Here is a 12,867-nt window from a genome sequence, read left to right as displayed (position 1 = left end):
ATTGGTCAACTTCAGATAAATCAACAAATCGGCTCGTTCAACAGCACAAATGGCACGAATTCAAAACCGATAGCTCACAAACTTTTTAGACATGTTTAAAAATGATCGGGAGGTCGGGAAGTGCTCGTAAGGCACTCTGCTCGGCTCATAATTCATCGCAAATGATACGAGCCGCGACCATACGAGAATACGTGATTTCCACACGAGTGAAAAAAATCACATGCGAACTCGTATGACAGCAAAAATCGCACCGTGTACACCCACCCTAAGACTTATATCCATAGCGTGGGATTGTGGGATTTACTGATGTACCGTTCATCACAGATGTTTCATTAAAACATAATTACCACAGTTTTTAGTCATTAATGTTGTGATGAAACGCAGGGAAGGTCCCAGGCATATTTGATGGTTTAAAGGGGAGCGCACGTGCCATGCTGATCATGGTTTATTCTTAAACCCATCGGCGAGCTCGAATAGTGGAAGCATAGTTACAGTTTCATATTATTTTTTGTTATTTAATTATATATATATAAATATATATATATATATATATATATATATATATATATATATATATATATATATATATATATATATATATATATATGAAATTATGTTATTATGTTATGACTTAGACATTTTTACATATATTAACAATATTATTATTTCTTTTAAAGCTGCTGTAGGTAACTTTTGTAAAAATTAATTTTTTACATATTTGGCTCCTCCCAGTGTCCTATTGCCATTTGCAGGAATACATCGCTCCCGGTAAGAAACAACCAATCAGAGCTGCGGTCCGTAACTTTGTTTGTGTTCAAAATGTAGAAAAATGTATATAATAAGCGAGTACACCATGAATCCATTTTCCAAACCGTGTTTTTGGCTTGTCCTGAATCACTAGGGTGCACCTATAATAAGTGTTTATATTCGGACTATTTTAGATTGCTTCGGGGGTACCGCGGCGGAGTAACCCAGTACCTTTGTGATTCTTCATAGACATAAACAGAGAGAAGTAGTTCCGGCTACGATGTTCTTCCGCAAGACGCAAGCAGTTCTGTTTATTAACCGCTAGAGCGTCAACAGTTACCTACCGCAGCTTTAATAGTAATCGGTGGCCCACCTGCAATACCACAGGTTGAAAACCATTGCTGTAGACTAATCATAATAAACTTGGCACAGTTTATTTATTGCTCAAGCAGTAGTGTGAGCAGATTATCTCAGATTCATCTCATGACAGTGGATCACACACACAGGAGGTGTTAGAAACACTCTTGTTCAACAAGGTTAGATTCATTCTGCGGTCCATTGACAATACTGCAGGCTTTCTACTGTTACGCTGCTAATGAAAGCCGGATGTGATGATAAGGAACGATTCCTGAGCTTCAGACCTGAGTTTCCTCATGTGACCGCTGGTTCTAATCAGTGGTCCATCGTTGGGAGTGTTTTTAGAAAGTCTGTGTTTTCTGTGTTCGTATCTGGGCTCAGAGCATGTGAGTTCCTGAAGGGTGCACTGCTCTGCATTAGTAAGCTCTCGGGAGCTTTGAGGCTCGAACCATCTGAAGAGCCTCCTGTAGTGAACACAGCACATGCCAAGTGTTGAAAGAAGCTTGATGTCACATCCCATCACATCCCACAGCTTTATTAGCTTTATTTATTAGCTTGCTCACTCTCAGTCTCTCTCTCTCTCTCTCTCTCTCTCTCTCTCTCTCACACACTCTCTCTCAGTGTCTCTCTCTCTCTCTCAATTCAATTCAATTTTAATTTAGGTGAGCTTTATTGGCATGATAAAAATTGTACATGTGTATTGCCAAAGCAGTTGCAGCTGGGATGCTTACAAATAGTGCACATATGTATTTACAGAAAGAAAAAGAGTAATAGTATTAATAAAATATATAAAAAGTATTAACCATGTAGTGCAAAGTGAATTAGTGTATGTGAATGTATAAGTTAAAAATAAAATAAAATAGAATATGGTATTAGATTTACAGAGGCAAAATATACATCTAAGTAATACAACACAGTAATATGGCATAACACAATCTACATGTGCTGGAGACATCAGGTCAGGGCAGGTTGAGTGTTTTCTCTAACATCATGACAGACAGACACACAGCAGTTCTTGTGTTCTCATGGAGGAGCTTGACTCGCCACCCACCATCAAGGAACTTGGGAAGGCCGTCAATTCGAAAGATCCTCACGCTCTATAAGAACAAAGGCAATCGCAGTGACTGTAATAACTATCGTGGGATCTCCCTCCTCAGTGTTGCGGGGAAAGCCTTTGCACGTATCATCCTTAACCGCCTACAACTGCTCGCCGATCATGTGTACCCGGAGTCGCAATGCGGGTTCCGAGCAAAACGGTCAACAATTGACATGGTGTTCACCCTTAGGCAGCTACAGAAGAAGTGCCGTGAGCAGAGACGTCCCCTGTTCCTTGCCTTTGTAGATCTGACCAAGGCGTTCGACATGGTCAGTCGATTGGCCTTTTAACTCTCCTACACAGGATTGGATGCCCTCCCAAGCTCTTAAAGCTGATCATATCATTTCATGAAAACACAGTGGGCACAGTCCAGTATGGCAAGTCATCCTCAGATCCCTTCCCAATCAGGTGTGGTGTGAAGCAGGGATGTGTCCTGGCGCCAACAGTCATTGGCATGTTCTTCTCCCTGCTCCTGCACTATGCCTTCTGCAACTCTGAAGACGGGATCTGACTCCATACTAGGAGTGATGGGAACCTCTTCAACCTCGCCCGCCTCAGAGCTAAGACTAAGGTCCGCAGGGTACTCATACGGGAGATGTTGTTTGCAGATGACGCTGCTCTTGCCGCACACACCGAGGGTGCCCTCCAGTAACTTATCACCTGCTTTGCAGATGCATGCACAGAGTTTGGCCTTGCCATCAGCCTCAAGAAAACCAACATATTGGTTTAAGATGTCAACATCACTCCTGCAATCACTATCGGTGACCACACCCTGAAGGTAGTGGAGAATTTCACCCACCTTGGCTCCACCATCTGCAGCAACCTATCCCTGGATACAGAGCTCAATATAAGGATAGGCAAAGCAGCTACCGCCATGGCTCGACTAGCAAAGAGGGCATGGGACAACACTCTGTTGACACTCAAAACAAAACTGAAGGTGTACCAAGCATGTCTCTTGAGCACCTCCTCTATGGCAGTGAAGCTTGGACTTTACTTGGACAAGTATGTTCACCATCCTCACACAGAGGCGACTGCGCTGGCTTGGCCAAACTACAGACTGACCTGGGTGCAGATTCTAAACCATTTTCTCTCGAAGACAGAAGGATGCCAACAATTAGGTGCATATAAATTTATAAGCACCATAGTAGTTTTCTCAAAAAAATATTTACATTTTTAAAAACCGACCTCCAATTATTTCATCAACTACACAAGATTAAGGTAAAAAAAAATTGAAAATAAAACAGCAACCCCTCCACTGAAAACTCCAACCCCTTTATGACTTAAGATAATTTGTCCCATTCTTTTCTCCAGTCAGTTTCATTTTTAAAATCACTATGTGTTTCATGTAGAAACACAATATCAATTTGCTTTTGTCTAATAAACTCAAATAACATCATTCTTTTATGACTATCTCTGGCGCCATTTAAATTTAAAGTTCTGATTTTAAAATTTGCCATATTTATTTTAGAGACCAGAGCTAAAAAAAAAAAAACAGAAAGGTTGCCAAAAGTTTAGAAGAATCATCCTTGGTAATTTTTTTTTTAAGTTTGTTCACAATTTTCCTAAGACTGAAAACCTCTACATCTTGAAAAGCACCTTCTTTCATTAGATACCTTACATCATTTATGAACTGTTTACAATCACCACAGACGCATCGGCAGTCACCGCGTCACTCTCCGTCACGATCTTAGCCGGAGCAGAACCGGCTTTCTCTGAGTTTGTGCTCGTACCTGTACTGTCCTTTTTATTAGGACACGGAACTAGGTGTCCGATCTTTCCGCAAATAAAACACTTAATTGTAGTATCAGATGTTGCAAATACTGTGTAGTCGAAACCATCAATTTTAAACTTGAAAATCAAATCGATCTCATCAGTTCCATTTTTCAGCACCATGAAAACATGTCTTCTAAATGAGACTAGATGTTTTACCAATGGTGCCTTGCACCCAAGAGGAATTTTTTTGATAGGAGAGGCCAGTTTTCCATAACGAGATAATTACTGTATCAATACTTCATCTTTGATAAACGGAGGTATGTTGGACAGTATAACCTTTTTAGACGGGCTACTCAAAGGTAAAATGGGCACGAGTGAACCATTCAACACTACACCACTTTGTACAGCTTCATTTGCCTTCTCAACTGATTTAAAAAAAATAACAACTGCACTGTTCATCTGCGATGTGGAAACAGTAATGTCATGTCCCACAATCTCTCCCACCGCTTAACAACACTGCTCCACGTAAATTTTAGACTCCACCTTCACTCCATGGCGGCGGGTTAAATTATCAAAACTCATTGTGTTTTCTGACCGTTCTTTTTCTCCAGGTTAAAAAAGAACTTGGATGGAGCATCCATTTGGTCCACACTCTGGAATCTTGACCTGACCAGAGCCCCCTGTGTTTTGATGTTCAATAAATCAGCCAACTGTGTCCTTTTCTTTGACAATGAATCTAAATACCTCCGGCCATCAGTCGACTCAGCTAATTCTAGAAGTTTTAAAATGTCAGTCTCCAAGGTGTTCATAATCAAACTTGTCTCTCTAGTGACGTTTTGAGTATACTGCAAACAAAATTGTTTTATTTGGGCTTTCCCAAAATCCCACGACTGTCGTAGAGACTTAAAAGAACCCTTTGTGGTTCTGAACTCATCCCAAAACTGTTTAAACATGTTCTTAAAGTACCTGTCACTTAACAAAGTAGTGTTAAGCTGCCAGTATGCACTTCTTGGTTTAATGGAGTTTAAAAACACAGAACACAGCACCATACTGTGATCAGAACAACTCACTGGGGTAATTAAACATTTCTTTACAATATTACAGTGATGCTTAAAAACATAAAACCGATCCAATCCAGTCACGAACATGAGACCAAGTATACTGTTTTTGTGCCCCATTAAACTGTCTCCAAACATCACATAGCTCATGGGTTTTGACAAACTGGATCAAATGATTACGAGACGGCAAGTGAGGTTCAATATGGTTTCTGTCCAAGTTTGACTGTGTACAGTTAAAGTCACCACCCACGAATAAATATTCTTCTACACAGCATTTTTGTAAGACCGAACACGAAGTATTTAAAAAAAGCATTCTTTCTATTGGTGCAGTTGGAATATACAAGCAAATAAAAACTAAAATAAAATTCTCAAAAATAGCTCTTACTTTTAAGAGCATGCCCTTAACTACTTCATCCACCTGATAAGGAGCTGGATTGAAAGCTTTAGAAAAAAGAATAGCCACCCCTCCACTGACGGAGGTGTTGTGGCTCAACACAGAGACCCCATCCCACTCCTCAGCCCAATCAGCAGCATTCCTCAAGTAATTATGCGTTTCTTGCAACATAAGAACATCTATTCTTTTTTGTTTAACTACCTCAAACATAGCTGTTCTTTTTCTCATTTCTCTTACTCCATTTGTGTTTAAAGTCGCAATATTCACTTCACTCATGGTTGGAGAAATGAAAGAGACTAAGACACAAATTAGCACTCCATGCACACACACCACATTACTAGCTGGGCTGCTATACCTTCTAACTACCATCTTTGGCATTGTCAGAAGTGAGTTTTCTCACAATATTTTTTAAGTCGATATAACTCCTTGTTTGTAAACAAACTCTTCGATATAAAAAACCTGGTTTTATCAACGAACTGCTCTCTTGTTTTAGTAGCGTTTAATAACAGTTTAATGTCTTCCACTTGACAACCTCGACTAGAGAAGTCACTCTGAGAGAGACTGACGCTAGAATCAGAAGATTCACTGCCACTTTCAATACAACAAACATCCACGTCAGCTTTCTTAGCTCTAACCATCTGAAACTCGTCAGATGTTTTCCTTTTCGATGGAACTTTGAAATCAGTCTGCTCTGTCTCCTTTTCAATGCCATAACAAAACGAATTGAGCAGTAAAAGGTTAGGTAAATTAACACTTTTTAGCGTATTCGATGTTTCAACATCACCCGGTCTATTTTCCTCAACCACATTTTCAGGTTCATTTACCTGGATCAAAACCTTAACATTTACCTGGATAACAAAACCACATGTTTCAAAATAGGAGATCCACTACCAATCGGTATCATTTTAATAGGTGAGACCAATTTTCTATATCATGATCAAATTCTAACCAAAGTTTCATCGCTAATGAAAGGCGGAAGATTCGTCAACAAAACTTTTTTTGATGGCATGGAAAGTGGGAGAACATGAGTAAAAAGATTCTCAATTACTATACCATTCTCAACTAGCTCATTTGCCTTTTCAACAGAGCTAAGAAAGATGACAATGGCACTGTTTATTCTGGAGGCCGACATGATATGTTCATGCCCAACAAGAGAGAGAGAGAGAGAGAGAGAGAGAGAGAGAGATGGAAGTTGCGTGTATTCGCGTCTGTGCGTTTCTCTTTTTAAAATGAGTTTACTTAAAAACAGAGATGTTATCCTCTCGTCTCTGGGAAATATAAATAGATAAAAGTCGTGGGGCAGCGTTTTTCTCTTGAATGTGTGAGCTGCATGATTTCCGTATGTGTAGCACATTATGAGAGGACAATAATTAAAGGCTCTGATGACCACCAGTATATGTGTGTATTGTAAGAGCTAGACGACCAATGATGGCGTGTGACGGCAGAGGGGTATAAAATAGAATTGGGATTGGGCCTAATTGGCCAAGCTTAACTAGCTATAAATCCCATCAGTGTAAAAATACAGGAAACGATGTTGATATGGTAGGAATGTTTAAGTCTATAATAGAATCCCAGGTGTTGATTGAGTAAACATATTATCAATATAGTGATGATGTTGCTTTCTTTGAATGGAGGTGGGGTGTGAGTCTGAAAATGGAACCTTAGCATTTCATTGATGAAATGGTTTTGATCTTTGGTTAATTATTTGTAAAAGTTTTGTTTGTTTTTAAACCCTTAAATTGTTTTGAATAAAAGGGGTTTCAAATGTCTCTCTATCGGGATGGTTCATCCAGAAACACACTGGAAATTGTCACTCACTCCAGACCTCTCTGAATGTGGAGCACAGGAGATGACTTCAGTTGTTTCTCCGCTGGAGGAGGTTTGGTCGCTGGCTGAAGAGCAGTGCTGTATTCCAGCACAAATGCTGACAGATGTACCACACACCGCTGAAGGATCCTGGACAATGGGTTCATATCAGGAACAAACATCTACCTTCTTACTAAACACACTGCTTATTTCCTCCAATAAGGTGTGCGCTCTAGGTCATATGTCCAGAGCCTCTGCAGACACACGGATTGAGCTCTAGGTGATGCTGAAACACTGTAAACTGATTAACAGATGTGTTTGACTCCACACGCACTGAACACATGTTTGCATGTGAAATATTTCACACACGTCCACAGTGATGCTCATCCTGGCTTTATTTGAGATGGACTGGACGTTTAAGGTGGCTGGAGTTCAGAGATGTGAGCAGACAGTCTCTCCTGTGTGTTACTGAGCTGCTGCTGAACTGCTTCCCTGATAATCACAATAGAGCATGATGCTGCTGTTTCACATACATACAGATATGATCACATGACTCACAGCCCCCGGGAGAGCTGGTGATCATGTGACCTCAGCGGGAGGCTTGGATTGGCTGTGGGTTTGTAACTAGGCAGAGAGTAGCTGTGTTCCTGGTTCTGGATCAGTGATGCTGATCACATGTGCGTGAGGAAACCCCTCTCACCGGACCAAACCAGACAGTCAGGATTAAACAGGTCTTCCTATTATATCTTGTGTTATATAGAAACTGAATCCTACATGTTGCCAAATTCTATTATAAAACAGAATTTATTTAAAAATAGTTCCCTGAGCAATTCCTGAAGAACTGACTTAATATTATTAATGACAACACTTTTTAAATACGAGTGGACTGGGAGCACAGATGCTGCAATAATGTTGTTGGTAGAGCATTGTGCTATCAAGAGCAAGGTTGGGGGTTCGATTCCCCAGGAACACATTATTGGTAAACATTGATAGCCTGAATGCACTGTAAGTCGCTTTGGATAAAAGCATCTGCTAAATGCATACATTTAATTCTAAATGTAATTTAATAACCTAAAATAATAAGATAATGCATTTTTGGAACACTCAAGCATAAAAACCTGTTCTAGTTCACCCCAAAAACCAAATCAAGACTTCATTATTGGGATGTTCATTTTAACCGGTTAGCCGTTAACCGACCATTAATAATAATTAAAAATTTTTCAGGAATTTATCAAAATATTTAAAAAGGTTGGTTGCATGGTTAAAATAGACCTATATAAAAAGAGAGAGAGAAAAAAAAACTATAAAAAAAACAAATTATTATTTATTATGCACTTCACTCACGTTCAAATGTCTACGTAAAACTAAATGTTTTGCATAAAATCATGGCGGTAAAGTGATAACACTTAGGCCCAATCCCAATTCTACCCCTTAGCCCTTCCCCTTCCCCTCCGTTTCGCGCGTTCATGTGAAGGGGTAGGGGTGTCTCAATTCTCTTTTGGTTGGAGGAGTAGGGGTAAGGGGAAGGGCCAGATAGCCCTTCAAACGAAGATTTTTCGGGACCACACTTCAAACGAAGGGGTATGAATTATCTCGGCAACATGGCTGCTACAGCGAACAAAAAGACACATAAATGTAAGCTTTGTTGGCATAAATAAAGATTTTAACGAAAAGTAATCATTTGTTTTATGTTACATTCAATTGTGAGTTCATATTAATGGTCATGTTACTCAAAGAATGTTTGCAAAAAATCTCTAATATTTGCTAACGTCATATCATTACAGGCATGATAGTGCCACAGCATCTGATCAGGGCGAGAACTGCCGTAGACTAATCCCCCCAATAATTAGAAATCGCTAAACAATTTTATCAAATATTGCCTAATCGAGAGAGAGAGAGAGAGAGAGAGAGAGAGAGAGAGAGAGAGAGAGAGAGAGAGAGAGAGAAACGGAAGTTGCATTTATTCGCTTCTGTGAGTTTACTTAAAAACAGATTGTATCCTCTATTCGCTGGAAAATATAATGTAGCAATTCATTATTTAAACTGTATTTAATAAAAATCGTGGTGCAGCGCTGACAAGTTTATTTCCTCCTGGATGTGTGAGCTGCACGATACACTCTGTTTCAAGGGACAAGGTAAAGGGGTAGGCGGAGGGGTATAAAATAGAATTGGGATTAGGCCTTAATGGAACAGATTAGATTTTCTTTTCAGATTTGTGTGTTTCTGTTTGTCTGACTGTATTTTATCATGATAATTTACCGGCTGCATTGTCAAAGTAACCATGTGTGTGTGCTGTGCCAGCAATAACTTCAGTTAACTCCAGTCAAACTGTGGAAGCAACTTCTCCTTTTAGTCATAGAGATAATCAGAATTGTAAACGGTTTGCCTTTATTTGTGTACATTCACAATAAAGACTAACCCTAAAGAAAAATCGAGTGCTGCTTTCTGCTGTCTGGTTTCCTTTTGTGCAGCACAAAAACAAACCAAGACTCTGCGTACTAGGCTTTTTGTTCATTTTCTTTATTTATTAAGTAAAGATATTTTTTCTTGTATAGGCCTGTTCATTTGTAAGTTAGTTGACCGCTGCTAATGCTGAATGTCTTGTGAATGTCTGGTGAACAACTGCTGTTTCTCTATTTTGTATTTTAAATACGTAACGCTGTTACATGTATTTCGATACTGCCCAGCCCTGCATGTACCCATAGACAAATAAAGGCCTTTAGATGAGCAAGTAGCTTGAGTTCCTCCACACCAGCTGACGTAGTCTGTGGTGATCCAGCCCATGTGTTACAGGGCTCCTAACAGCTAAGGTCCACTGGGGACCAGGCCTATATATTTACATCTTATCACTTCAAATCTGCATGCAATGCCTTTTTTCCTGATTGTTTTGCGATCCCATGTTTGAAACACAGCTCAGATGAGCAGCAAGAGAGAGAGAGAGAGAGAATGATGGAGATACAGCCTTTGTTTCATGCACAACCTGAACAAACTACAGGTAAAGCTGTCAGCTGTGGGGATATTGAAAATATTGTTAACAATTCTCGTTTATAGTCATTAATGATACGGCTTCTTCTGAACAAGATCTAGGTCTATGCTGTGTTCTGTTAATGTGTGAACTTACTTGAAGTGCACTTGTCATCCAGTAATCACAAAAAGCTTTGTTACTTTATAACTAACAAAGTACAGCTTTAAGATGATTTCCAATCCATAATGAAATTCAAACAGTAAATAGTTCTGGCGCTCTTTAATTCATCAGGCGTACTTTCTCTTTACTACTAGAGAACATAATGTACATAAATTAACATCAAAAGGAAAATATTTTATAAAAGAGCCTACAGTAAAACAGTTTCAAACTGCAGAAAACATGTAAAGCTTGTAAACATTGCAATGTAATATACATTTACCTCAGAATCACCCTTCGGTGTCCATAAGCTCATCAGTCAGCTAGAAAAATAACCATAAAGAGGAGCATGTTACTATAATTATACATTATTGCATTTAAATATTTTTACTTAACATGTTGTCTACATGCTTCATCTCCTCCTGTAAAATTGCATTTTTACGAATTAAGAATAACAGGCTGAAAGTGTGAAAGTCATACACTCTTAAAAATAAACTAATAAAATAAATAAAACATATTTACTCTGTGGCATGTGAAAAATCATTTGGCATTAAGTTATTTTCTTCCAGGAGCCAGTGGCCCTTGCTGTATTTCTGTGTTATCTCCAGGCCACAGCGCCCTCTAGCGGCTCCTAGAGCTACTACATGACCCAACACATCACACTGTGAGATCAGGAAGAATAGAGGAGAAATACAATAAGAACACCAACAAAATACAAAATACACACTGATTAAACATGCTTTAAAGACATTGAATGAACTGCTGGCCATCTCTGCTGGGAAATGAGACGAGAGCGAGTCAAGAGTGCAGGTCTGAGGAGAACGCTCCAGTGTCATCAGAGTCCAGCTTCTCTCTCAGCGTGTCAGAGCGCAGGAACACACAGATGACCAACCGTGATCAGTCCTCTAACTGATGTGCTCTGTGTTTCTGATCAGGGTCGACATGTTAAAACCGGACAGCTGGCAGCCATCAAAGTCATGGATGTGACTGAAGTAAGTGCACACAGCTCACAGAGCGACGCTTGACACATCACTGCTGAGCAAATGAAGAGTGTATCAGTGTATATGAACACCAGGAGGCGCTCTGAGCTCACATACTGCACATCTGTCCTCCTGCTGTGTGTGTGTGTGCGTGTGTGTGTGTGTGTGTGTGCGTGTGCGTGTGTGCGTGCTCAGGATGAAGAGGAGGAGATTAAGCTGGAGATTAACATGCTGAAGAAATACTCTCATCACAGGAACATCGCCACGTATTACGGCGCGTTCATCAAGAAGAGTCCTCCAGGACACGACGACCAGCTGTGGGTCAGTCTCTCTCACACACACACACACACACACACGCTTCACCTGCCACCCTGTGCTCAGAAACAGCAGTGTTCAGATAGAGAGTCTGCTGCTGTCACCTCTACATCTGATTCCACACACAGCAGACGTTAGGATGTGACAGAGAGCAGCTAGACGAAACTGTGTGTGTGTGTGTGTGTGTGTGAGGATCTGCGTGCGAACATGCAGCCCATCTACCTCACTTAATGATTTGATTTGATTTATTTATAACTGGAATTTCAGTGTTTTCTAGTATATAGTCATTAACAGCCAACAAAAGCGGCTGATTTTAGTCATGTTAAAAAGAAACACATGCTTCCCGCCTGCTACAGGAAGTGGTTTTGGTCTATATAGCTAATTTAGTCTTTCATGACAACTGTAAGGACGGTAAAAAATTTTTGAATTCACCCATTTCAATTATATTATGTCTTATAATCCTAAGTATGATTATGCATAATTAAGGGCGTGGCCATTTGAGTGACAGGTGGATTTGTGCTAACGTCACCACGGTCGAGCTAGGTTCTGTTCTAAAATACTTATTTAATATTATAAACAGTCATTGTTATGATTACATTGGTTAGGCAGAATGTGCATGTCCCCACAGTTTTTATAAACTTTTTATTGTGAGGTGAAATAATGAAATGACTTCATAGCATTAAATCAGGGTTAGAACTGCAGAATACACACACACAGACAAATATCTGCCTCGATCTTGAAGCTCATTTGTTCTGGATGTGATGTGAGTACTGAGTGATAGGACATGTTTACTGCCTCATGATGAGCTGTGCTTGTGCGAAACAGCAGATCAAACCAAAATACATGCTTCACGCTAACTAGGCTACGATGACGTCAGATGCGGAAGCAACATTTTCACACAGAAGTGACTCCAGAAACCTCAAGTAGCATATTTATAAGTATATTTGAATCAGAATCATTATTTTTTTGCATAATTTTTCTATATATTGACTTTAACCTGCAGTAAGCACTTTAAAGGGACACTAAGTAGGAATTACTCCCATCTAGTGGTGAAATTGTATTTTGCATTCAAACTAATTTTGCTCTCCAGCGCCTCGCTTTTTCAAATGCGCGTTGCATCTACGGTAGGCGATATGTACCAAAAAGCTCTGACGGGATGTCTTCTAATAGCACTTCGTCGAGTTTTCCTTCAGGTGAACAGGTGTGTTATTTCAAACAAACTGCAACATCACAACTAACAAACGAATGTTACAGTATGAATTACTGACTGTGGAAAACAT

General features: G+C 39.7%; 1 protein-coding gene across 2 annotated transcripts in view; it reads left to right on the top strand.

Annotated features, from left to right (window-relative positions):
* LOC113053675 (mitogen-activated protein kinase kinase kinase kinase 4-like) overlaps positions 1-12,867 on the top strand; it is a 70,851-nt gene that overhangs the window by 13,857 nt on the left and 44,127 nt on the right. For both annotated transcript variants that reach the window (XM_026218860.1, XM_026218859.1), the window contains exons 3-4: positions 11,228-11,284; positions 11,468-11,593. In XM_026218860.1, coding sequence (XP_026074645.1) covers positions 11,228-11,284; positions 11,468-11,593 — 183 coding nt within the window. The remainder of the gene's footprint in view (positions 1-11,227; positions 11,285-11,467; positions 11,594-12,867) is intronic.

Source organism: Carassius auratus, chromosome 34 (assembly GCF_003368295.1).
Source record: "Carassius auratus strain Wakin chromosome 34, ASM336829v1, whole genome shotgun sequence".
Lineage (NCBI taxonomy): Eukaryota > Metazoa > Chordata > Actinopteri > Cypriniformes > Cyprinidae > Carassius > Carassius auratus.
Note: the sequence above shows the minus strand (reverse complement) of the source record. Positions and strands in the feature narration are given on the sequence as shown.